Source organism: Chenopodium album, chromosome 24 (genome assembly GCF_948465745.1).
Source record: "Chenopodium album chromosome 24, dcCheAlbu1.1, whole genome shotgun sequence".
NCBI lineage: Eukaryota > Viridiplantae > Streptophyta > Magnoliopsida > Caryophyllales > Amaranthaceae > Chenopodium > Chenopodium album.
The window spans coordinates 1,234,252-1,262,080 of NC_137857.1; the positions used below are offsets into that span (position 1 = coordinate 1,234,252).

The following is a 27,829-nucleotide window of genomic DNA, read 5'->3' on the forward strand; positions in this document are numbered from 1 at the left end:
CATGTAATTTAAGTCAAGGAACGGTAAGCTACATATGTGAACCTAGATATTATGTGAGCTTAGGAGACTCCGTCTAAGTTTTTAGCTATCAAACTACTAACAGAAGGAGTAAAAATGCATAAAGGAACACGACCCATACAATTAAAATGGAAGGTGGTTTATAAGTTGGTAAACACAATAGACACATCTTTTAAAAAATAAATAGTCGATGCTCAGAAGTATGAGCAAGGAGGAGGCCCTAAGAAGAAAATTACACCTATAAAAGTAAATCCTAACGAAATCAAAATTGAAAAAACTTGGGAAGAATTCTTTATGAATCCGGCAGTTAGTAATAGATCAAGTAAAATGTTAATTGATGAATCAGGGTTACTTCATATTGGAGTAGCTATAAAACCTAAGATACAGAGAAATATGAGTCTTAGAACACCAAGTCTAAGTAGACAAAACTCAACGATTATAAAATTGAAAAAACAATGTGATGAGAAGCCAGAAGAAGATGAAGAAGAAATATTAGTTCTACTAAAGAAACTAAATGAAAAATATGAGAGTAAAAAGGCTTTAAAACAACCTGCAAGGCATAGCATTGATATGGGATCATGTTCTAGTTTTGAGTTAAATGAAGATTTAAATAATCCTATTGATAAAAGGAAAGTAATTGGATATAAGACTAAAACTGTGAGTGAACCAGTATATGAAGATGAAGTTAATATGCAAATGGAAGCTTGTAATGAAGTAACCAGTACTAATCCTAATAGCATTTATATTCCAATTGATATATGCATTGAAGACTATAATAAATATAAATTATGTGCGTATATTGATAGTGGTTGCTCTACATGTTTTGGAAAAAGATCATTATTTCCAGAATTCTTATGGAAAAAGGCTAAAAATCCTATGCAAGTTAGAATCGCTAATAATAGTGTCATGATGCATACGGAGATAATTGAAGATTTAAAAATAGAAATTGGAGGAGTTCGATGTGTTATTCCTATTTTATGGGCTACTGATCAGCCAAGTCATGATATGATAATAGGAAATAACTTTCAAAGATTATACTCCCCATGCACTCAAACAATTGATCAGATAATCTTTACTATTAATGGTCATTCTGTTCCTATACAAAAAATATTAAAGGCTTATACCCATCAGACTATGGAGTTTACGCGCAGCCAGCGTGGTGATAGGGTTACACCTACACAACGAGAGGTTGCACTTAGAATTTCTGAGTATGAATCATCATTAATAGATCAAATTAATAAGCAACAAGAAAAGTTATGTGAAAAATTATATTCAACAAATCCTTTAGAGCATTGGGAAAGGGATAAAGCATTTGCTAAGATAACTTTAACAAATCCTAATAAGATTATCAGAGTAAGACAAATGGTTTATACCTACCAAGATATATTAGAATTCGATGAGCAAATAAAAGAATTGTTGGATAAGAAGTTAATTAGGAATAGCAAGAGTCCTCATAACAGTCCAGCGTTCATGGTTAGAAACCATGCAGAAGAAAAACGAGGTAAAGCTAGAATGGTCATTAATTATAAACAACTAAATGACAATACTGTTTTTGATGGCTATTACATTCCTAACAAAACTGGGTTATTTAATAGAATACAAGGAGCCACATGGTTTTCTAAAATGGATTGTAAGAGTGGTTATTGGCAAATTAAAATGGAAGAAGAAAGCATTCCATTAACTGCATTTAGTGCTCCTCAAGGGCATTATGAATGGTTAGTCATGCCTTTTGGATTAAAAAATGCTCCACAAATATTTCAGAGAAGAATGGATAATATTTTTAGAGAACTTAATCATTGTTGTTTGGTTTACATAGATGATATTTTTAATCTTCTCAAAGGATTTAGAACAGCATAAGAATGATCTTAAAGCCGTAACTCAAAAATGTGCTGAACATGGAATAATCCTTGGAAAAGATAAATGTGTATATGCTAAACAAGAAATTGAGTTTCTAGGATTAGAAATTAAAGCAGGACATATAATATTGCAAAAGCATATCCTAGAAAAGATTAAAAAATTCCCTGATAAAATTGAAGATAGAAAACAACTAGAAAGATTTCTTGGATGTTTAACTTATGCTTCTGATTTCATAGAAAATCTTTCTCTATTAAGAAAACCATTACAACAAAAACTCAAGAAAGAATTAACTTGGAGCTGGAAGGATTGTGATTCTAAAATTGTGCAAAATTTAAAAGCTATGTGTAAAGATCTTCCTGTACTAACACTACCTACTAGTGAAGATGACTTAATCCTTGAAACAGATGCTAGTAATGAGCACTGGAGCGCTGTGTTAAAAATAAAAGAAGGAGAAAAACTTTGCAGATATAGCAGTGGAAGTTTTAATAAAGTTGAGTTAAATTATCCTACAATGCAAAAGGAAATCCTTGCAGTAATTAGAGGGATCGAGAAGTTCTTAATCTTCTTAGCCCCTAAACAGTTCTTAATAAGAACAGATTGCAAAGGCATACTCGGTTTTGTTAAAAAGAATTTGTCTAATATGCAAGCGCAAGGGAGACTCCTGCGTTGGCAATTATGGCTTAACCAATTCTCTTTTACTGTTGAACATATACAGGGAACAAAGAATTCTTTGGCAGACAGCTTAACCAGAGAATTAGCTAATGACGAAGAAGCACAAGACATCGGAAAAACCTCCTGCCCATCAAATAGAAAAGATGGAGGCAGGGAGAAAAACTCTTATTGAAGAGACTGATAAAATAATGGAGCGGGTTTCACCCTCCACTTGGGCCTTGATGGAGGCCATGATCGTTTCATCAAAAAAGAGATCCCGAGATGGTTTGATTAAAAGTTGTCATGTAGCTGTTCGAAGATTCCTAATGTATGAAGTAATGATCATAATTCTGAGGCTCATTCCTGATATTCAGGATATTATACTAAATAAAATACAAGATAATAATTTTAAGTTCTGGTATGATCTAGTCGTATCAAGGTCATACAAGATGTATGATGTCTATGATTTATGGGGAAGTAGAATAATGTTCAAAACCAATTCCAGAGTGGGTACTGTGTCAATTCATCCACATTCACCTGAATGGAGGGCACCTTATGTAGTGGAGCACTACAGAGCTTGGGATTACGGGATGGTCCATAGTATTGTGCCATTTCCAGATAGTAATACCACGTTCTTTGAAAAACTCACAAAATTCCAAAAGTATGTCTTTAGGAGAATTTATGAAGCTACAAGATACAAAGGAAGAGTTGAACAAGTCCAAGTACAAAGTGCAAACATCGAAATGATTGAAGGAAAAATTAGCTCTCCCCATTTCCTGATCATGTTTGAAGACGTTCATCGCAAACTCAAAGATCCAATCTGTATCCAGCATAAACGAGTAAAAGATCCTACAGAAGCAAGAGCTTATGGATTTTTCTATATTGCTCAGTATCTTAACTAGTTCATAGCATTAAAGGAAGAACCACCAGTCATAATACATGTGGGAAATACTACTATAGTGGCACCAGAATGGTTAAAGAATTATCTAGAGGAAGGAGTATTACATGGCGAATCAGTGTATGATTATCTAGAACAAGTTGAAGCTGGAAGATATTTATCCTTAGAAGGAAAAGAGCACTTATTGGAGATCTTTGTCACATGGGATGAATCCTATACAGCTAAATATGTGATGGAGCTAGGTATAGAAGAAGACAACCCAATGTATGTCCAATATGAAGAAAGTATGGACAACAAAGACAGCCTACAAAATATGATGGAAACCTGAGCCCACACCAGCAATAATGCAAGGAATCTTCACTGTAGCCACGTTTTACTAATGGTTTCTGTTTCAAAATATCTCTGTAAAAAGCAATGGTGTAGAATTGCTTGGTAGGAATCCTATGTAACTTTGTTTCCCTATATAAAAGGCATTAGGCAAAGAAGTGAGGGCAGAGTTGGAAGAGTTAGCTAGAGAATTACTCTAAAAATAATTGAGAGTCCTCTAGAGAAAAATACTCACCTTAAGAGACAGATTGGTTTTCCATCTCTCTTAAAGTAGAGAAAACTCTAGTTCAGCTTATGTCTGTTTAAGCTTTCAGTTTGTGTGTGTGTGTTGTAATATATGAGTGTTGTAATCTTTTCAAATTAAATAAAAGTTTAGTTCAAGAGGAGAACGTTATCCCCTTGAATCTTATATATCAAATGAGTTATCTTTCTGTTTAAATATTTCCATCATAAACACAGTAAGGATTGTTTAGTTAGAGATTACGGTCTAAGGTAGGAAACGAAATAGATCTGTGCTGAGCCTGATCTAAGGAAGACATGGTTGGGGTTAGCTACCTTGGTAAAGCCAGAAGCTCAGAACGCCGGAGGTTCCATTGTCGACTAAGTTCAGGTATTGATCAAAACTCTCTAGTTAAATAATAATTATTGTGAAGCATGGTGGGCTATTAAACTGTTAAAATAACTTATTTTGATGTATAAGTATTAGAGTTGTGATAACTAGTACCGATAAAAGTCATTAATCAAGAAACAAGTAAACATTAAGTTAATATTATATATAAGTTTGTAAGTACCAGTAAGGTGTTCGTTGGTATTGAAAAGGTATTAGATAGTATCAAAAAGAAATACCATCTAAGAATTCGAAGGTATCAAAAAGAAATACCATCTAAAAATTCGAAGGTATCAAAAAGAAATACCATCTAAGAATTCGAAGGTATCAAAGAACAATACCATCTAAGCTTAAGTTGGTTGTTATTGGTATACCATCGACATTAAAAACAATACCAAACAAAAAAGACAAAAAGGTTAGTTGAATAATTCCAAAAAGGTAGGTTAGTAGAGGCCAAGTGGACTCTACTTAGTAGAGGCCAAGTGGACTCTACTTAGTAGAGACCAAGAAAACCCCATTTTAATGTATTTTCTTTCACTATCAACATGGTTCAAAATTGTCCCTATATCAAGTATCTTGAATTATCAGTAAGTATGTATACATGAATTTCATAGCAGATGAATATAGTCCATATTTCTACAGCAGGAAACATTGCAGAAGTTGAAATTACCCTATGAAACTTTAAACAATTTTGTTCATTTATCGTGTCCCCTGTGTTTTACTGTGTCATTGTGGACAGGTTACTCCGAACAAAAGTGTTCTTCAGCACAAATTTGACTGCGACAACAAATTTAAGCTTAGACACCTTCTTAAGGCAAAAATTACAGGTATTACTGGCTCAAGTGCGGAGCTCAAATTGGTTGAATATATTGTTGGTATCTCAGTTAAGCTGAAAAAATTCATGTTTAAGTGTGCTAAACTTGACCCGAGCTCAGAGCTAAAGGTGTTGCGAGAGCTATTGCAGTTGCCAAGAGCATCGAAAAGGGCTAAATTTGTTTGCCTGGCGCAATGAAAGATCTAGGTTGTTATGATGTATAGTTATGTTCTTGCAATTTCCTCAAATGATCAAGAGCTTTGTTTTGCGGTAAAGGCTACACATACAATTGTTGTATGTGGTCCCTACATACAACCTTACTTTGTCATGTTTTTATTGGCTACTATAATGGGCCCATGTTCCATTATAATTCAATTCATATTTGTTTTGCTATAAAATGTTAAGTATATCAATGCATGTATAAAATGCTTGGGGAAGAGTATTTTGAGAATTGAAGATTGGAGAAATTTTGCTGAAAAAAATGTTGTACTGAATTCATATTTTACCCCAAACTTATGTTTTACATTAAAACACAAATACTCTCCCTCTCTCCCATGCTAAGGCAATATGCTTTAGATATTTAGTTAACTAGTTTATTTTGTTGTGTTTACCAACACACAATCATACAAATTTAACAATTACGGAGCATATTTTTAACTATGTCGGCGTAAAAATTTATATTAATAAATTTTTACATCCATGCCTTTAAATAAGATTTTACATGACCATATTTTACCATAGATTTATAACTATAAATTACGAGGACAAGGGTTAGTTATAGTAAATTTGTGAATCGAGGAAGTATTTATTTTAGACTTGTCTAATTAATTTTTCTTAATATAAATAAATACGAGTATCTCTTTTTTTCAATAATAATGGTCTTTGAACTTGAATAATACGAGTTATATTAGAGTTAAAAAAACACATAGATTCATTGACTCTTAAACTTCTGTGTTTTTATTTTTAACAATGACTTTACAGTTTTCAGTTTTCACCCCCCAAATCTAAGCAAACTGATCACTTGGGAAGCCACACTACTAATACTTGGAATCCATAGGGACTATATACACCTTTCTGCATTGTATAGTCTACTTATAAAACTTGGCCAAATTACGAGTTCGATCTCTAAGTAAACAATGGCTTCTTCAAAGTCTAATAAAAAAACCAAGATTCCTGAACCAAACCAAGATTTAATCAGTAGTCTGCCAACTGATCTAACAGACAATATCCTGCAACGTTTACCAGTGTCGATGGTAGCTAAGATGAGCGTCCTATCAAGAAAATGGAGGCGTAATTGGTTGTCCCTTAAGCACCTTGTCTTTGATAAAGCTTTCTGGGAAGAATATGAATCAAGCGGAAGCTTTGATTGGCAAAAGATCAGCGGCATTATCAGTAGTATATTGCTTCATCACAATGGTCCTGTACATGAGTTCTATCTTCATGTTCCAGAAGATCTTGATCAGGAATTCAACCTTAATCTCAGTCAGTGGCTATCTTTCCTATCGAGAGCACGGATTAAAAAGATCACTCTTTTGTCTGAAGAAGATGAAAGGGATCCTGTTATTGTGCCTTCTTATATTTTCGAATGCAATGAGCTGGTAGAATTGAGATTATATTGGTATGTACTGAATGCTCCACCAAGTGACTGTACGGCTTTTGCTCATCTTCGGATTCTTGAGCTATTCTCTTTGGAAATTAAACATGGTGTATTCAGAAGATTGATTAAAAATTGTCCGCGACTTACTTCATTAACGCTTCTGTTTGTAGATGGTAATACTAATCTAGTATTTGATCATGTGCCTATCCTGGAAGACTTGACTATAAAAGGCCCTTTTGCATCCCTGGCTTTCAGGAATGCTTTTCATCTCAAGCGCGTTTCACTAAAATTATCCTCAATGGGGAACGGTTCATACATAGAAAGATTAAAAACAGTTAACACTATTAAGATCCTTGCAGTTCAGCCAGTTAAGCTTCAAAACCTTGAATTTGATGGCAACCTCTGTAAGGTAGATTTAAAATCACAGCTACAATTTCTACAGTATTCATTATTTGAAAATACGGTTTTTTTTTTTAAAAAAAAAAAAATGGTCCCTTTATTTAATCTCTGTTCTCTTTGTTATGCAAGTTCTTGGCTGCAGGTTGTAAGAACAAACTTACTCTGACATTTAATCACCTGCAAAAGCTTTGCCTGACAGAACTCAACTTGAATGATTTTAATGTATTTTGTTTCACTATCAGCATGTTTCAAAATTGTCCCTATATTAAGAATCTTGAATTATCAGTAAGTACTCGTAATTTATGCATAAATTTTATAGCATATGTTTTAGAATTGACTCACAGATCTTGAAGATATACAATAGCCGTAGTTTTACAGCATGAAACATTTTGCAGAAGTCGAAATTACCCTACGAAACTTTTTAGAGTTTTGTTTAATTACCTTGTCTATACAAGGCACCCCTGTGGTTTCTAATTCTAAAGAAATTACTGTCATTGTGGACAGATTACTCCGAACAAAAGCATTCTTCAACACAAATTTGACTATGACAACAACTATAAGCTTGGACATCTCGTTAAGGCAAAAATTACAGGTATTACTGGGTCAAGTGTGGAGCTCAAATTGATTGAATATGTGCTTGGTATCTCAGTTGTGCTGGAAAAATTGCTGTTGAAGTGTAGTTATCTTGACTTGACTTCAGAGCTAAAGGTGTTGCGAGAGCTATTGCAGTTGCCAAGAGCATCGACAAAGGCAAAAATTGTTTCTTTGGCGCAATAGAGGATCTAGGAATGACCTTATGTGTTGATTATTGTGAAGTTATTTACTTCTTTCCATGCAATTTCCTCAAATGTTCTAGAGCTTGTGTTAGCTAACTACTAGTAAATTGTTTGGGAAAAATTTCATAGTTGAGGAGCTTTTGTTGATTATAACAGGTTAAAATGAACTCATGTTTTGCCCCAAACTAATGAAAATAGAAACAGAAGACAGAAATAGTTCCTCCAGCTTATTATTGCAACGGCTGGACTTTCATGATTGTCAATGCATAACCACAACCATTTGTGCTTGAAGAAATGCAACTCAAGTTTGATAAAATAACCTCACATTAGAGCTAAATGTGTCATAGGAGTTGCGATAAGCCAATAACCAAGAGCATCAACAAAGGCCTTTGGAGTATGCATTTTTGTTTTCCATACACTACCTCAAATGGTCAAAAACATTTTTTTTATATTTATTTTTTTAAAATTACAAAATTTTACTGCATCCAAAGACCATAGTAAATCAGAGAATCAGGGGAAAAAATATACGAAGTATAAGTGTATAACACAAGCCTTAAATTATACGGAGTAACAGTAACATAACTTCATTTTATCTCATATGAATGACAAAATTACAGCTATTCCACAGAAAGGAAAGTACCACTAACATTCTTGAAATAAAACATGCTTAGTAACAAACTTAATGATTGTTAACATACAACTGAGAAAAAGTTAACAGCACTGTCCTCATTTTGTTGATTTTGTGAATTCGAAAATTTGGCGAAAAGAAGAATGTCAACATATACAATATAGCCTAAATTGTACCTCATCCAAGCACATAATTAAGATGCTTTATCCATCAACTGTATAGGGGCCAAAATGTTAGATTTGTTCGTCTCTACGATACATCCATTCATCACCATTTCCTCCAACATAAAATGTGCTTTCTCTAGATGGAACATAATATCCAGCTCACACTGCATTATTGCAATCAAAATTAAGAATAAAGAACATATGATAATACAAGTTTTAAGAAGGGAAAAGTATGCAGGATGACACTCACCACATTGCCAAAGTGTCGATCCATGGTTTCTACCAATAAATGTATGAACTCCAGAATCGCAAGCTCATTCTGCAATTTAAAAGACAGCAATAAAATACTTTATTTAATGCTGAGGTGAGAGTTAACTTGTGCAACAAAGAAATCATCACACAGCATCTCCATCAGTACTTTACACATAAAAATCTCAAGCAATAGGCTACATTCAAACAAGATGAAAACTATGAGACTTGAGTAAATTAATTGTTCTATGATTTGCATCAGAAGAGCTCGGGAACTGAAGATACTACAGCATTAGGAGAGGAATAAGTAGGCCAAATAGTATTTCAGCTCGGGGATGAATAGTTAAACAAAAGTTACACCAGTCTCATATTTATCTCGAATTCCAAGAAAGGATTTAACAGGAATAAGTAGGCCAAATAGTGTTGACCTTGAGTTGTTGATAGATTCCAGATTCCAAACATAAACCAAAAGACAATACGATAAAATAAAATAAATAAATAAATAAATAAAAACTAATATTTGAAGTTTGCCCTGCTTTACGACCACTTATCCTAGATATACAACTTTTTTGTACTCTTATTATACAATGCCATCGGCATATGTATAGTGTATACACACACAAAATCAAACATATAAACTAATCAATGTTCAAGAAATTGGAGAATAGCTAATAACACAATAATTCCATCATCACTTCAAAGTTTAAACCTTTTTTTTAAATATTCGCTCTGTGGAGGACCTTAAGCCAAGAACAGAATGGTAAATTTGACAGGCAAGGAAAACAAAGGTAGAAGACTCATAATGTTTGAAAGTGAAAGGAAAAAGGAGATAAGATGAGGATAAAATAGTTTAGGGAAGATGATTGTTGAGATGTCCATAGATATGAGAAGAAACTCAACTGCCCATCTTCCCAATGGATGATGTTGCGGGGAATTCTTTCAGTATAGAGTGCATGATTGCCACTTAATACTGATACACACAATCCCAGCTATTTTCATGCCTCTAATTGAAGAATCACCAAAATGTACGTACAAAAAGACAATGATTACTATTTATTAGTTATTACATACTTCAATAGCCTGTCTATCGTAGCTGGCTGCAGAAACTCTAAGCAAGAGTACATTTACACTTATTACAGCAAAGTACAAAACACTTCTATCCTCAACCTTCCGATAGAAAAAACATCAGGGTTACTGAAAGTAAAATCATCTGCAGTACATTTTAACTTGTATTGTTTTTTGGAGGTATTATGTACAAATTATAATATGATGAAATTAACATCCCCCAATAGAGTATACAGACCCAAATTTAACGAGTAGCACACTAGCAGAAGGGATGTAAATTTGGAGGTATCATATAAGAATGTGATCATCCAACAGATATCACAAAACATAGTTGCTCCCTTTCCCCAACAAAGATAGAAGGAAAGTATTTTGACCTATAACACGTTTTAACAGCGCAATACTGAAACACAAAGACAGGATCATCACAGGCCACAGGGTACAGTTGTTGTTGCTCAAATAAGACTCCACAAAACATAGAATTCACCAACACAACACTTATGATGGAAGACACATGAAAATTATTAATAACATAGTCTGACCGGGTGTTTAGTTGGCAGTTTGGCACAAAAATCCAAGTGAAAAGTAGAAAACTGAGGAGTTAACACTGGAGAATTTTACTTCCCACAAATTGAGGCTAGGTAAGTGGAGCTTTTGATAAAAATCTCTACTCCTTACAACCAAACAGTTCTCTATACTTTCCAAGTTTTTCAGCAAGTTGGACTCCATGATACTTGCAAAACCCTCAAAGGTCTAACTTCCTACATATAAGTATCCAACTAAACGACAACTAAGAAATCCTCAAAATGAGGTCTCAGGACCTTTTTCTTCTTTGAAAGTAGAAAATGCTTGAACTATACCTATAACATGGATACAATACCCATGAGAGGTCTTAAGCTTATAAAGAAGCCTTACACCCAAAAGAGTGATGATAAAAGTGAGCTTGCACATAAACACATGCATTCATGCCTGTGCACTAAAAAAAACAGCAGCCTTAAGCTGTTTAAAACACGAAAAGCAATATCAAAGCTACAGCTAGAAGTAACATAATTGGACAAATAAAAACTTAAATGAGAGCAAATAATCACCTCATCGTTGTCAACTCCAACCAAGAAAAATAGAGATGCATAGCGCCTATATACAATCTTGTAATTGCGATGCTCCACAAACGAACACTGCCATGTCAAAAGGGAGGAATGTTTGTTTAGTAATGTGTCAAACCAGAAGCAAGCATGGTCATACAAACCCACTTGTGGAACAAGTTTAATTTTCCTTTAAATCAGTAGCTAAAGTAAGACCTAAAGACCGATTTTCATATTTTGTGATTAATCAAATTGCTAAACAAAATTGCATTAAACCAACAATAGTCCATATGTCACTAACCGTTCAAGATGCAACAAACACGAATAACTTTGATATAACATAAATTATGAACTTTACAACAAATAAAAATCACATAGATAGCTGGTTTTTTCACAATGCAGGAATTGAACAAGATTAGAGCACCTCCAAACACTCAAATCGCACACTTCAGCTAAGCAAATTTAAAGCTTTCTGTTTGTATTTATGAATTTTCAAGAATCATAATCACAAAGTCATAATCCACAATGAAAACCTTTCCTTACAATGCCAAAAAACATCAAACAGACATTAAATTCTGTAAAAAGGGATCCAAAACCACCCAAAATTAATTACCGCAAAAACAAGATCATAAATCCCAATTTTTATTTTTTTTAAAAACCTAAAATCATGAACTAAGTATACAACTACCCGCAATCCAATTTGATCATAAGGATGACAAATTCCAATCTACAAGTACCATCACAGAAAAGACCCAGAATTGATCCAAATTTTCCACATTTAGCCCAATTTCAATAACACCCAGATAATTGCTCATTAATAGAAGCATGAACCAGATCAAACACCCATCAAAAACACCTAAAATTCAAAATTAACAACTACCCACAATCAGATTTGACCCACAATGCTCAGATGAATGATAAATTACAAGACCCAATACACAAAAAAGAACAAAATTGATCAAAATTATACACAAAAAAAATGAGCTGAATTTAGGAATAGTAAAGAGAGATCACAAAAGGAAAGAGAGAGACCTGTTGATCGTTGCGAGCGAGGCATTTGCGGACGATCTCACCCTCAAGAGCTCGGCGCTGGTCGATAGTGAGGTACTCGTAGTACTGAGCTAGCCGAGTTTGGCCTTGTTTGTTCACCATTAACACGAAACGTATCGTCATCTTTTGATCCTTGATTTATTTTGCAGAGAGAAATATACAGAATTCTGAATAAGCTATGAACCCAACAAAGTTTTTGGTCTTTTATTGGAAACAAGGGTGTCACAATTGAACTAGGATAGACGGATAGTCGGATAGTATTAGGATGTGCTAGGCTGTTTCGTGCGCCATGGGTTAGCTAGGATGGCACCGCAGACCGTGGTGCGTGGTCAAGTGACTCAAGTTTATTAGTGTATATGTATCGTCTATTTGTCTAACATGCGGGTTGTTGTTAATTTGACCAGTTAAACTTGATTGTACAAGTATATAAAAGTACGGATTAATTTTTATTTTCTTAAAATATGAAAAAGGGTTCTGATTCAAACCTCAACTCTTATATTTTTCGTGTTGGTGGGAGGAAAGGTTAGTATATGCGGGTTAGATATTGTGAGACAGTGCGAGTGAGGGGAAAGACTAAAGAGTAAGGGATCTCTCGCCTTAAAGTGCCCCTAGTGTGGTCGTAGAGATTCAACCCTCATTCCTTCAATCTCAAGGTTACGGATGTAGTATTTCCAAGAAAAACCAAGCTTCTTGTTAAAAATATGTGGATTAATTGGTTAGATGTTAAGCTTTATTCCCTTTGTTTTTTTTAAGTGAAACATTTCTCCTGTGCACATATGTTAATGCAAAACTTTGATCAATAATATGAACTAATTCGGACAATGCCCTCATTGCATAAAATATGAGCTTAATATTTAATAAGAAAAAACTTTGTTACATGTTTTAAGTGCATCACCTAATAAAATACGTATCAAAAAATCAAAGTTGACCTAGTTGGTTATAGTCTTATAGATCATCCTTCCAGCATGTGAGTATGCGTGACTTTATAAGAAGGGTTTGATTCTTACCCTAAGCAAATGGGATCCACAATTTCCACCCTAATTGCGTTGTTCATGATGGGTATCATTTTCATTTGCACCCCTACGCAATCTAACGTTTCTTGTTCTTCAATGGAACAAAATTTGCAAGTAATATTAGCTTGTGTTTGATTTTTGGGGACCATAAAATTTCATTTACAATTGGTTACTTTCTTACTTGTCCAATTTGTCTTTGCTGGCCTATTGACCATTTCTTGTTTGGATTACTTGCATTTTGAAATATTTTCTGGAACTCTCAATGATAGATAACTACATGTTCAATTCAACTTTGTTTTTTCTTCACACTTAGCTTCAGATGGCCAAAAACGTAGAGCTGATCACAGGGCCAGCTCGGGCCAAAATATACGGGCTTTAAATTCCAGTTCACGGGTCAAACCGGCTAGCCCGGGCTTTCTTAAATAGTACTCCGTATTGAATTTATCAATTGCCACCTTATTCTTAAATACACATGAAAGTTTGTACTCTTGACCTCAGACGTCAAACAAGATGATAAGGAACTTCGAGCTTTCTACAATTACAAGCTACAACACAAAATGTATTTGGGATAGATTATATTCCAAATATAAATACAACCAATTCACTCTTCAATTTTTACAAAGGGCACAAATACTAGTTGTTAACAATATTGTGGCATCTGATCCCCTACTATTAGACGAACACTAATGTAGGACGAATCCAAGGTGACTGATTATTATGCATCTCCTCTGTTCCTTTAAAACAGTGGAAGTTTTCAGAATCTCAAAAATATTGAAAACTACTTTACTCTAGCATCGGATGGGTAGATCCATTGTTCAACGAATGCAGATCATTGACATGATTATCAAGGGTTGATGACGAGGTTGGTGATGGTGCACACTTTTCGTTCTCATTTGACTCTTCAGCAGAAGACTTGGATAGTAGTATCTCGTCTTTATTTCCTGCAACAACTGCGCCCTTGGGAGGATTCATAAAGCTAGGCTGATTGGTTGAAGACAAAAGCCTAGCCCACATTCTATCTGTTATCACAACCTTGTTTGGTTTCTCGATAATTCGCTGCAATTACCAGAGAAAGATAAGATAAGTACTACATACTACGAGTCTACGAGTAATATTGAGATGAAGTATCCCATCTCACTCTTATATCTTCCCAAAAAAGACCCCTAATTATTCAGGACATAGCAACATATGCCCCTTCAAACCTCCCAAACTACTTAATTCACTCAGTGATATGTGTATTAGCCCTCCTATAATGTAAAGGAAAACAATATCATTCTGGAAGATAACTTCAAATGAGAGAAACTTACGTAGAAGGGTATGTAACATTGTCTGCCATTGACTGGCCCAACTGTACAACCTGTGTAACCCGCCATAGCCCCATGAATCGCGCTTTGGGCAAGAATTGTACAGTACACGTTGTCTGATGCGTTAGCAGGAACAGCTCGGATCATATATGTAGGATCTGATTTCAAAATTAATGGAATCAGAGAAATCTTAATTAGTTGTTTATGTGTTTAAAGCCTAGCAGTCTAGCATTTGGTACATAAGAAACACAAAAGTGCTGAAGGAAACAGAAATACAAGACTAACCTATGTATTTAAGAGTTATGTTCAATTTTGTCTTAGCAAAGTGTTCCTGTTAAAGAAAAACAAAATCTAGTTAGCTTGTGTAGATAAATACATCATTGACTTCGATAGGGTATAAGTAGAAATTCATACCTTGATCATGTGAGACAACCAGAGACCAACATCTTTAAAAGCCTTATTTCCAGAAGGGTCTCTTTCTTCTACTTTCTCACCTGCTCCTTCAGCTATGACTATAACCATGTGGCCATTTTCTCTGAGTCGTCTCCCAATGAACTCATAGAGCCCACCTTGCCCTTCGAGGTAGAAGGGTGATTCCGGAATCAAGCAACAGTCAACATCTCGGCTAGCAAGGGTTGCAAACATAGCAATAAACCCTGCGGGATGAATGATATGTCATTAGATCAATTTCTTTGTGCTACTCTTAGGAAAAGGGAATTAGCTTCATGATTTCATATTATTTTCTCAAAATTTTGGTGCATGAAAATGTTTGGTCAAAATTTTATACTTACCACTGTCACGACCCATCAACTTAACAAGACCAATCCCATTTTCAACACTTTCAGCTTCAGTATGTGCTGCATTTATAGCACGTTGTGCCTCCTCCACAGCAGTGTCAAATCCAAAAGATTTGTCAATGATCTAGAGAAAGTATACAAAATCATTATCAGAACAAGCAGTTTCACAAGAACACTAGCTGAATTGTTTAGAAAAGATGCCAAGTAGAAAATGGATAATAAGGCATACCGGAATGTCATTGTCAATTGTTTTCGGAATTCCTACAACTGCAACCTTAAGGCCTCTTTTTCTTACTTCCTGATATGGAACATTGGAGATAATAAGTGATACAATCCTAACTTAGCATTCATGACTGCATATGTATAAAATCAGTATCCCAAGCTAAGTACCTGATATATTACTGATGCACCCTTTTGAGTTCCATCTCCTCCAATTATGTACACCTAATCACATAACATGGACAACGTTATATGCCTTGATGAAATGTCACACAATTTCCAGAGAGCTACACAGTATCCTGACAATACCTGATTAATTCCCCTGTCCTGAATGCTGTCCACAATTTTGGAAGTGACATAGCCACCTCTTGATGTGCCGAGGATAGTTCCACCTCGTTTGTGGATGCTGTCAACAGTCTTTGGTGTCAGTGGGAGTGTATTCCGAGCATAGAACCCTTTGTAACCACACTACATTTCCAAGCATAAACCAGATTTCCGTCAATCCATCAGAAAAATATAAGCTCATACCAAAATCAAGCAGAGAAATACAATTATTCTCGTCATAAAGCATGTGAACGTACCTCAATTCCCAGGATATTTTTAACACCATACATGTAATCCAAGCCACAAACTAATTCCCTGATCACAGTGTTAAGCCCAGGACATAGCCCTCCGCATGTAACAATACATGCTGTAACTTCATCCGGCTTAAAATACACCTAAACCATGATTCATGGCATAAGAGTTAGTATCCACCATCAACAATCTTATACCATAAAAAAAATATCCAATTAAACTTCACAAAACCAAGCAAAGTGATTGAGTAATTACCTTTTGACGAGGACCTTGTCGTCGAAAATGTATACCCCTTGGACCATCTTTATGTTGAACAGCCTGTGAAATCAGAAGACTTACTCAGCTCAATCTCAGTTTTTTAAAATCACAACTCTACATGCATATATACAAGTTTGAGTGATCAAAATCCTTAAGCTACTCCAACTCTTTCATTTGTCATTTGACGTAGTGGCAATCATTGACCCGACACGACAACCCAACCCAAGCCATACCCAAACTTGTTCATTTGTAATATTATACACACCCATCCTGTGTTTATACAACTACTCCCTCTATCCCAAACTGTTTTACCCCAAGAGTGGTGGGGCAAAATGTATTGCATAAGAGTAAAATTGTGACCTCCATGATCAAAAAAGAAATAGGACAATCTTTTAGGAACAACCTTAAATGTGATTTGGGACTAACAATAAGGAACTAAAAAATTTTGTCATCAACCCGAAATCGACACAAGTACCAACGACAAACATGGCCGCTCTTACACTAATTGCCAGCCCTACTATACAAAATGAATGCATATACTTCCAGAAAACTGGTAGTTATGAAGAGTCTGGAACATCAAAAATTCAAAACTAACAGCCTTTTACAGAAAGTCATAGGCTGAGAAAAGACTAACCTTTTGAACAACCGTATCATCAAAATCCACAAAATATTGCCTGAAATAGGAGAGTGGAAAAACCAAAGTTCAATTAGAATCATAAAGAAAAAGTGACAAGTCAAAATTATACACCCATGCTAATTCATTCCATTTCTATTTTCTAAAATCTAAACCATGATCATCAATTATTAGAGCAGAAAACAAATGGGTGTCATGGACTCATGGCTGTCAACGAGCTTTGTCAGAAATAATGTTCCGGGTGTCACTAAAAACTCGGGATCGAATCTCGTCTACATTATTACCTCGTCGGAATAATCTCAATACCAAAAACAAAAATAACAACAACTAAAAAAATAAAGAGAAAGTGTTGCCTTACTTGGTTACTGAATATGAAGGATTGTTTTGTAAGGGGTTGGGATACGTCTGAAAAAACAATCAAACCAATCATAATCAATTAAAATTCAAACCATACTCCAAATTTCTGGGAAAGATAATAAAAACCCAAAATCACAAACATCTTAAATCAAAGATTATCAAGCTTAAAATATTAAATTACATAGTAAAAATCAAACTAACATAACATCAAACATACAATAAAATCATAAAAATCAACAAATAAAATTAAAAAGGAGAGAATGAGAAATTTACAGGGAGATTAGAGAGATAATCAGAAAAATGAGGAACATCATCAAGAACATAACCACCTTCTCCCTTAATAATCTTTGGCTCCATTGAAAAACTTTTAGCTACCCTTTTTAGTAAAAATAATAATAATCAAGAGGGTATTAGTGATTTACAAATCAAGAAATTAGTGAACAATTATGATGGATCTTAACAAGTTTATATAAAAATGGCAGGTTTATTTGTTTTTGGTGGGTAAAAATTGATGGTATTAGAAAAAAGCTCAAAGTTTTTGATCTTAATATAAATTGTTTTAGTTTTTAGATTCTGGTTCGGACTTTTTAAAGGGCTTTTTGATGATTAAAATAAAAGGGTGGAAGGAGAGAGAATGTGCACATAGAAACGTTCACTGACTGGCTACGAAATTTCCTTGATTTTTTTTTTTTTAGAAACAATTTCCTTGATTTTTTTAATTGCTGCTCTTTTTTTTTTTATTATTATTGAAAATTTTTAATTATTCGCATATTTATAATTTACAAACATATAAAAATATAAATAAATAAAAGTTATATGGTTAGATTTTACTTTTTCAACCACTAGTTTTTAGGAGTGATAAACTGATAATCTATGTTATAGCAGACCATTTTGGATCCATGTTCGAGTAGACGAGTGTACATTTATCGTATATCTGTTATTACAATATTTAGTATTAATTATTCGTATATTATGATTTTACGGGTGTAATTTGAAGGAAAATGTTATACATAACTCTTGGGGCTACATATAAGCATTAAATACAAACAAAAAATTGTGTAAAGTTAAGAAATCATGAAAATATAAACACTAATTACACTGATTTACGTGTGTTTTTTGTCATAAATTTCTAATTTTATACAGTACCATTTTTAAGAGTGTATTAAATGCTTATATAGTAGCCCTAAACATTACTCTAATTTGAATAAGCAAATGCCTTGAAGAAAGTTTGAGGCACAAGAAGGGTGAAAATAAAAACAATCAAGGAAGAATATTATGGAAATTTCAAAATTTTCTAGAATGTTTCATTCTAGAAACTTTTCTTTTTCTGTTTTTGGGTTATGTAATGTGACTTTAAGGGGAAATTGGAGGTCAAGTCTAAAGTAACTAAAGAATATTAGGTTCTTAAATTTGTGGCATGAGTTTATTGGTGGATTTAGATCTTCTACTTGCAGGTTTGTAATTTGTATTTCCTGTTGCCCAAGAAATTATAATATTTTTGTATTTTCCTCAAACAAAGTAACTATATTTATATATACATATATCATAAATTCATAACTCAATAGTACGAAGTAATATCTTTGTCTAATGTTATTGTCGACCCTTAAATTCTTAAATCAAACTATTGATGAATTGAGAAAAAAGGATTTAAGATGTTTCATTGCTTCTAATCATATTTAGGGTCTGTTCTCATTGACTGAACTCAGCTGAACTGAACTGAACTAAACTGAGCTAAAGTGAACTGAACTGAGCTGAACTGAAATGAATATTTTATAAGAGAAGGAAATTAGGAGCTGAACTGAGCTAAACTGAACTGAACTGAATTTCAACGTAAGAGAACATGCCCTTAGTTAAACAAAGTTCAATTGAAAAAAAAGTTTAAAAGCAAGAAATTCTTAAAAAAAAAAAAAAAAAAAAAAAAAAAAATTGTTACAAATAGATACTCGAATGTTAAAGAAATGAAGCAAAAAGTTTATTAGTATAGTCAAATGTTTGGTCAAACTATTGGCCTAAGTTAGGTGTTAATGTTTTACGAGTAACAAACGAGTAAACCGAATAATCGAGATACATAAACATATTGAATCATCTTAAACGATTAACATAGATCTTCTAACAATATAACTACTACACTTTTCTATATACGCGATAACAGCTAGCGTAACTTAATTTTGTTAAGGGAAGGCACGCTATATACCCTCATGACAGACCCGATAATATTCTCGGCATGTACATATGAAAAATGTAAATTAAAATTCCAATTGCAAATAACACAATTTTTTTTTTCATTTTTTTTTTTTAGAGAGAACAGTTGATAAGTAAGTAGCTCTTGGAGTATTTTGTTTTCTACATCATCACGTATATGTTGACATATATATATTTTTTATTAGTAACGAACTCCGTCATGAAGATGTTTTTTATGACAAAATAAAATTTTCTTCACATAGAAAATGTCAAATAAGTCCAATAATCACTCTAAATTACTACTCGTAGCTCTATTTCAGTTATCAGATTCCAGTTATAACTCTCCATACAATACATATAAATAATTACACTATAATATAGAAGAAACATATAATAATCTTAATTTTAAAGTCCAACAATTACTCAGTCACATCAGTTGCAACTCCTGTAAGCATCATGCATGCAATTTCTAAATTTGACCTCTAGAGGTAGCATGTTAAACAGCATGTAGCAATATCAATTTGATTTGTTAGAATTTTAAAAAAAAATCCCTATGAATCAAAATTATTTTCTAAATAAATACAGTGATACACAAGTTTTTGGTATAAAGAAGGAAGTGAATTGAAATAAAAAAAAAAAAAAAAAAAAAAAAAAAAAAAAGAACACAAATCTAGATTTAGATGTGTGACTTAAGAAGTATTGTACTCTATATAATATAGATATTAAATAGTGCACAACAGCACACGGCACACGATATGACAATATGGAGTACACAATCAATTTGATTACTTGATAAAAACGATTGATCATCAATTTAGTTAACGATTAGTCGTTAATTAGAGCCTGTTCAGATTTACTTAATTTCAGTTCAGTTCAATTCAGTTCATCTTCAATCAGTTCAGTTCAGTTCAGCTCTAATCGGTTAAGTTCAGTTCAGTTCAGCTCCTAATTTCCCTCTCTCATAAAATATTCAGTTCAGTTCAGTTCAGCTCCAATCAATTCAGTTCCGTTTAGTTCAGCTCCAATCAGTTCAGTTCAGTAAATGTAAACAAGTCTTAAATTAGGTTTGTTGTTTGCACGGTCGATGTTTAACTGATTTGTTCCCTATTAATCTCAATCTTTAATTTGTTTTAGTTATAAAAGTTTTATTACGGAGTAATTTATTATGTCATCAATCATGATCACTAAAAAGAATTTAATTAAAACTAAGATGGGCTTAACGACCCCATTTCCCATGCTTTCCTAATTCCTATGACTGCTGACTTACGTGCCGAGGAGTTGATATATTTAGACCTTTCAATTTCAAAGTCAAAATAATACCATAGCTCATAAGTTGTTCTACCTGGGGGGGTCCATGCATATTGGATGTCAATTATGTTGTGTTAACCTCAATTTATTTTAATTAATCTAATTCCACGTTAAATATGTACCAAGTCTATATGGTTGATTTAGCTCATATTTACTCTGTTCCTAAATGTTATTGACAATTGCTATTCGCACAAAATTAAGCTAGCTAGAAAAGTTTGAATAAGTAGGATTGTAAGTGAAATGGTAAAAGTAAGCATGTGAATGAAAATTGGGTAATTTTGTTTAGGTAAGAGGATTAATGATAGGGTTAGTAAGGGGTAACAATCAAAAAATAAAATAAAGTACTACATAGTGTAACTGGCAAAGGGAACATACTTGCGAACATAGCTAGTAAAGGCTCCTTTGAGTAGTTTGGCGAACCTATTAACCCGTTGTTACACGCAATTCTTTATTTAATTTAATTTTTCTCTATTAAACATATGTCAATAAATTATAAAATCCATTAGGATAGGCTTTTAGAAGAAAGCAAGTTATTGTAAGGAAAATCCTAAATGACTAAACCTTAAGAACCGCAATAAGTGAGCATGATTAAGGACCTGTTCTGATTTACTGAATTGAGTTGAATTAACTTAAGTGAATTGAACTAAATATTTTATGAGAGGAGGACATTAGTAACTGAACTGAACTAAACTAAACTGAACTGAACTGAACTTAAGCTGAAAATAACAGGCCTTAAATCCATTCAGAATGGAGTAGATTGAATATATACTAGCTAGTCATACTACCAACAACGTACGCCAAGTTTGGAAAGTATGATAGTTTCAAAATGGAGTATTTGGTGATGGCTACAAATTTTTAATAAACGTTGTTCCAATAAACATGCGAAGCACATAGCTAGAATAGCCGCCATGTTATTGATTGGATGCTTTCCAGCCACCTTGCTAATATCAATTACTATAGAAAGTTCGAGTTAAGGGAAGTATGTATAAGAGGAATTATTTTTTTTATTATATCTTTGATGGAGGTATTTAAAATTAATTGGTTTTGTCTTTCAAAAAAAAAAAATTAATTGGTTTTATTAGGGTAAAACCAAAGACTAGGCACTAGGGGATGTTTAGTTAGGAGAGGTTTGGGGCACAAAAGAGAGGTTGGGTGCTATTTGTGAATACTCTCCCCTTTTAGATGGTTGTACTATTTGTGAATAATCTTCACTTTTAGATGAGTTGTCATCACTTTATTATACTAACGTATTTTTTTTACCCTTTGGGCTAATTCAGATTTGGGGATCAGTTTTGGGTGGTTAGGTTCCAGTCCCCTCCCAATTGTTAATGCGGAAGATCGAACACGAGTTTTTACTACCAAGTGTCACCACTACACCAATAGTCAATTGGTGTAAAACTAGCTCATATAAGTAGACCTTGAACTAGACTGTTATTTCTGGAAATTGAGAGGAAAAATACAGAGGAAAAGTAATCTGAAGAAGAAGGAAAAATGTTTTTGTATTTATGAATGAATAAGAAAATCAGCTTACAAAGGATATATATATCTTAATACATAAACTAATTCAGCTGTAAGAAATTCTAGAAGTATCTAAAACTAACTTAACAAATATGAATAACAGAATTCCGGAAAACTAGGAAATTCTGTTATGAGTAAGTTGAGCTGGCAGAGCTGAGGTGCTGAGCTGTTATGTAGGCTTGGTGCTGATAGCTCTAGTTGCTGCAATAGGCTGACTATCTTCAATACCCCCCCTCAAGGTGGGAGCTGATGAAATCACTCCCAGCTTGGACAACAAAAGCTGAAGCTGAGAAGAAGGAACAGTCTTGGTAAATAAGTTAGCTAACTGCTCTCTTGTAGGAAGATAGGCAAGCTTAATGAGACCTTAAAGCACTTTATCCCTAGTGAAATGACAATCAATTTCGATGTGCTTGGTTCTTTCATGAAAAACTGGGTTCTTAGCTATGTGAATAGCTGACTGATTGTCACAGAACAAGGTTACAGGTTTGAGATTGACAACCCCTAACTCTTCCAAGAGCCTGACTAACCATGTAACCTCAGATGCAGCAGAAGCCATAGCACGATATTCAGCTTCTGCTGATGACTTAGAAACCAAGCTTTGTTTCTTAGATTTCCAAGCAATAGGAGAATTCCCTAATAACAACACATAACCAGTGACAGATTTCCTGGTATCAGCACAACTGGCCCAATCTGAGTCAGTAAAAGCTTGCAGAACCAAATCAGATGCTGCCTTAAGAAGAATACCTTGCCCTGCAGTGTTAGCAATGTAACTAACAGTGTGAATAAGAGCCTGTAAATGGCTAGTTTTAGGCTTCTGCATAAATTGGCTCAAAGATTGAACTGCAAAAGAAAGATGAGGCCTTGTATGGGTCAAAAAGTTCAACCTTCCCACCAAAGACCTGTACACTTCAGGATCTGACAGCAAATCACCATCCAATGACTGAAGCTTGAGATGAAGTGGTAAAGGTGTCACAGCTCTTGAACTCAAAACAAAGTCACAATCATTCAGCAACTCCTTAGTGAATTTTTTCTAACTGAGAACAATACCAGCATCAGTGTAACCAACTTCAATACCCAAAAAATAACTCAATCTACCAAGGTCTTTGATACTGAACTGTTGATGCAAAGTAGATTTGAGTAAAGTTATAGCATCCTCATCAGTGCCTGTAAGGATGATATCATCCACATATACAGCAGCAAGACACACCAAATTCCCAGTCCTTTTGATGAAAAGACTATAATCATTCTTGGATTGCACAAAATCTAAGTCAAGAAGAGAATGAACTAACTTCTCAAACCATTGCCTGGAAGCCTGTTTTAGACCATAGATAGATCTCTTCAGCCTGCATACTTTATTCTCTGGATTAGGGATCCCTTCAGGAACTTTCATATACACAACCTCCTTCAAATCTCCATGCAAAAATGCATTGTTCACATCCAACTGAGATAATGGCCATTGTTTGCTGGCAGCTATGGCAATGATACTCCTGACAGTATTCATCTTAACTACTGGACTAAAAGTTTCTTCATAATCCACTCCATATTTTTGAGTGAAACCTTTAGCAACCAATCTTGCCTTGCATCTTTCTAGCTCACCATTGGCTTTGAGTTTAACCTTGTAAACCCACTTACACCCAATTGCCTTTTTACCCTTAGGTAAATCAACAAGATCCCAAGTATCATTGCTTATAAGAGCTGTAATTTCCTTATCCATAGCTTCCACCCATAAAGGATCAAGAGAAGCTTGAGCATAAGAGTATGGCTCATGTATATCACAAGTATTAGCAAGGAAACACTTGTGATCATCTGGAAAATCAGCAAAAGCAAGTAAACTGCACCAGGAATGATCAATGGAAGCTGTATGGCAGTGAAAATTATCATACTTAGAAGGGAATTTGTGAGGTCTAGTAGTTTTTCTCAGATTAGGAAGCAGAATGGGAGTAGAAATAGGAGAAGGAGGAGGTGGGACAGGAATAGGTTCAGAAATAGGATCAGAAATAGATTCAGACTCAGGTATACTAGAGGAATCAGAAGTGAGGTCAGAGGAGGTTAAATTTCGAAACAATGTGAAATGGGCCTGGGCAACCCGAACAAGGAGGAGGAGAGTTAGGTCCACAAACAAGGCTTTGGAGCTTCCATACTAAAACCAATTGGCAATAGTAGGAGGTACTCCTCTACCTTATAAAGTGAAACCATCACTCCTCTTTCTCCAATATGGGACACTCATAAGTGGGCTACAATGGGATTCAACACTCCCCCTCACTTATGAGTGTCCTTACAACTTCAAAGCTAACTGGATAAGGTCAGATCAATAATCCTCTTAGGGGCTGGACATCCTGTCGAGGTAAATCCTTATCCAGTAGCGATTAAATACCCAGTTTAGAAGAGACCCGCAACCCGGGCTCTGATACCATGTTATTTCTGGAAATTGAGAGGAAAAATACAGAGGAAAAGTAATCTGAAGAAGAAGGAAAAATGTTTTTGTATTTCTGAATGAATAAGAAAATCAGCTTAAAAAGGATATATATATCTTAATACATAAACTAATTCAGCTGTAAGAAAGTCTAGAAGAATCTAAAACTAACTTAACAAATATGAATAACAGAATTCCAGAAAACTAGGAAATTCTGTTATGAGTAAGCTGAGCTGGCAGAGTTGAGGTGCTGAGCTGTTATGTAGGCTTGGTGCTGATAGCTCTAGTTGCTGCAATAGGCTGACTGTCTTCAATATAGACTTCAATTCATATGTGGATGGAGCGAAGGTGATCTATATATACTTTAACCAGACTTAACAATTCTAATCTAGTCTTTACGGTTTAGACATTTCAAAAAATGGGTATGAGTTAAAGTGAACTCCACCTCTAAAACATCCCCGCTTGTTATGTTACATTTTAAACCTCAAAACCTTTTAAAAATTATAAATAAAAATGATGACCTAAATAGAAGCTTTACCAGGCCAAGTGAGCCAATTTTTAGTTATTTAATTTTAATAAATTAATACGAGTAACAATCATAGCATGATTGACCATTTAATATTAGCGTTGTTTTAATTTTAATTTTATGTAGAGCAAATAATAGATTACTCGTAATAATGTTGGAGTATAATACAACATTATTGTGTAGTTTATGTGATTTGATGTATACCAAGTGTCACCGCTGGCCCATCCTGGCCGTACACTCAGAAGCCGTCATGCTTCATACCGTCATCTCAACATCACGTGCAGGCCAACATCTTTTTTCCCTTTTTTTTTTTTTTTTTTTGGTGGGGGGGGGGGGGGGGGGGGGGGCTGGCTAGTATGAAATAATGAAGATGGGAAAACAAAAAATGTGGCAAAAACAATGGTCTTTGAGCCAAAAACAACCACAAAACTTCATTTAGCATCGCTGTGGTTTTTAAACTTATTAAAATCATAATAATATTGAAAACTGATAATAGAAAAGTGAAAACACTTTTTCTTGTTTCTTATTTTTGGTTTTTAGTTTTTAAAAAAAAAACGAAAAACTAAAAATAAAAATAATGTCAAATAAGCCCTAGATTTATTTATAGCATGAAATCAGCTCATGTGAAAAGTAGTAGACTCATTAATTGTAGGGTTAGAAGTAAACAAAATTATTAAAGTCATTAAACTATCAAGATCACTTTGTTGAAAAAAAGGAAATTTTTGGAAATTTCAAGAGTCCAAAGTCTCAGGTCATGCCCGTTGAAGCTTTAACCTCACGTGATCCTTCTTTCAAGGTGATAAGATGTACTCGTAACAAATAAGTGAAATTAGCAAAGTTGAAGTTATAAATTCAATGATTTAATGAAACTTACGGTTATGTATTTTGTCACTTATGTGCTCATGTCTAGAAGTCAATAGAAATTTCCTTATTCGGAATATGAGTATTTGAGCAATTCTACAAACGTGAATATTAAAATAAAATATTGTAATACTTCCTCCGTTTTTAAATACTTGCTTCATTTCTCCAGAGTTTTAGGAAAAATTGGTGAAAGTAATAAAATATGGATGGAGGTAGTGAGGTAGGTGGAAGAATAAAAAAATTGTACTTCAAATAAAGTAAAAATAGAAGAGAATTGGAGGAGAGAATATGAAATTAATAAAATACGATTTATGTTGGGTCCACTAGATGCAAGAAATTAATTAACTATTATAAAAACTTTTCAAATAAGGAAATAAAGCAAGTATTTAAAAACGACCAAAAATGAAAAAAGAAGCAAGTATTTAAAAATGGAGGGAGTATAATTTTAGTTTCTACTTTTGTTAAATTCCCTGATAAAAAAATATTAATAAATTATACTTCGTAAATCACATAGGTCTTCTTTTTTTTTGAAAACCATTGCTCTTCTCATTTAATAAAATTATATTCTAAACAGAATGTCAACCACAATACATCTTTACATTTTTTTAACATTTGTGAGATTGTACAAAATTACAAGTTACAAATTATTTAACTAAACTAGTAGCACAAGCATAAAATAAGTTGCAAAAATTAAGTTTACACATAATAACATAGAGAGGATAATTTCTCAACCTCTAGAACTGTAATTAAGTCATTAATAGCTTTAATAAAATTTTGTTAATACTATATGAAACTTAGTTGATACTTGATACTATACTGATCATTCTGTCCTCTTTTGTTTGCTCCATTAGAGTAATAAACTAATGACATTTTATGCTAACTAATATAAGTTGAAAATATTGATGGGACTAACAACATTATTTCATTGTTTTATAAAAAGGTAAAGTTTTGGGTGAGACGGACTCACGTGAGTCCATTATCTTGTTTTTGGTGTTGCGGGCCTCGCGATCGGGTTTAGTTAGCCCGCGCCTTTTTATTGGACTTTTGTTATTGAGCCCGGTCTCACGTGAGTCCGGTCTCACACAAAACCTTTTGTTATAAAAATGGTGATCCCCAATGTTTACTTAAGGGAGGATCAAGGAGTGGAACTGAGCAATTGTTAGTCCCTCCATTCCCCGAGTGGCAGGGTTCCATCCTCACCCCCTCCTCATTCATGAATTATGATACTTGGTATAAGTAGGCTTTTGGATTTTAATGATAAGCAACAGTCCGCCCCCTGATTGGTTTGATAAGCTCTTACTGTGGTATCAAACTAAATGATCTGTACTGTGGGTGTAATTGGGTCTTAGTTGGTATTTCTACAACTTTCAGATTTGGATCTTGTCTGGTATTTTAATTTGCCAAGTCAATTATGATTGTAATCTAGAGATGGCAACTAAAGAGTCTTATTCTTGTTTTATCATATTTTTGTTTTATCAATAACTCGAAATTATTCACCGCGTAAGTCACCTTGACTGAATTTTTGTATTCACTAGGTTAGTTCCCGTGCCATGCACGATAATTTTCAATAGTTATTAACTATCATTATGATTAGTTTTTTATGAAGAAAAAAATCTAAAAAATATAGGTGACAAATTTTGATCAATATAAAGGGTTACGAATGATATATTAGATATAAATAATGT

General features: G+C 33.9%; 3 protein-coding genes and 1 non-coding gene across 4 annotated transcripts; 1 reads left to right on the forward strand and 3 right to left on the reverse strand.

The window, feature by feature from the left end:
* Window positions 1–6,308: 6,308 nt before the first annotated feature.
* On the forward strand, window positions 6,309–7,966 carry LOC145612684 (F-box/FBD/LRR-repeat protein At1g13570-like). Its single transcript, XM_081668002.1, has 3 exons — window positions 6,309–7,173; window positions 7,311–7,453; window positions 7,673–7,966. Exons 1-3 carry the CDS (start codon window positions 6,309–6,311, stop codon window positions 7,943–7,945), a joined length of 1,281 nt encoding a protein of 426 aa, XP_081524128.1. The 3' UTR covers window positions 7,946–7,966.
* Window positions 7,967–8,527: 561 nt separating this feature from the next.
* LOC145612037 (AP-4 complex subunit sigma) lies at window positions 8,528–12,357 on the reverse strand. Its single transcript, XM_081667415.1, has 4 exons — window positions 12,162–12,357; window positions 11,136–11,222; window positions 8,987–9,055; window positions 8,528–8,900 (listed from the first exon to the last, which is right to left on the reverse strand). The coding sequence occupies exons 1-4, from the start codon at window positions 12,300–12,302 to the stop codon at window positions 8,766–8,768; spliced, it is 432 nt and encodes a 143-aa protein (XP_081523541.1). The 5' UTR covers window positions 12,303–12,357; the 3' UTR covers window positions 8,528–8,765.
* Window positions 9,832–9,978, reverse strand: LOC145612895 (small nucleolar RNA snoR135). Its single transcript, XR_014106805.1, has one exon. It is a non-coding gene; the product is annotated as a small nucleolar RNA snoR135 (small nucleolar RNA).
* A 1,346-nt stretch (window positions 12,358–13,703) lies between the features above and the next one.
* LOC145611115 (ATP-dependent 6-phosphofructokinase 6-like) lies at window positions 13,704–17,998 on the reverse strand. The gene is made up of 13 exons (XM_081666354.1): window positions 17,611–17,998; window positions 17,339–17,385; window positions 16,981–17,020; window positions 16,344–16,406; window positions 16,094–16,231; window positions 15,822–15,980; window positions 15,684–15,737; window positions 15,523–15,591; window positions 15,288–15,417; window positions 14,911–15,152; window positions 14,782–14,827; window positions 14,500–14,654; window positions 13,704–14,248 (listed from the first exon to the last, which is right to left on the reverse strand). Exons 1-13 carry the CDS (start codon window positions 17,692–17,694, stop codon window positions 13,976–13,978), a joined length of 1,500 nt encoding a protein of 499 aa, XP_081522480.1. The 5' UTR covers window positions 17,695–17,998; the 3' UTR covers window positions 13,704–13,975.
* Window positions 17,999–27,829: the final 9,831 nt, after the last annotated feature.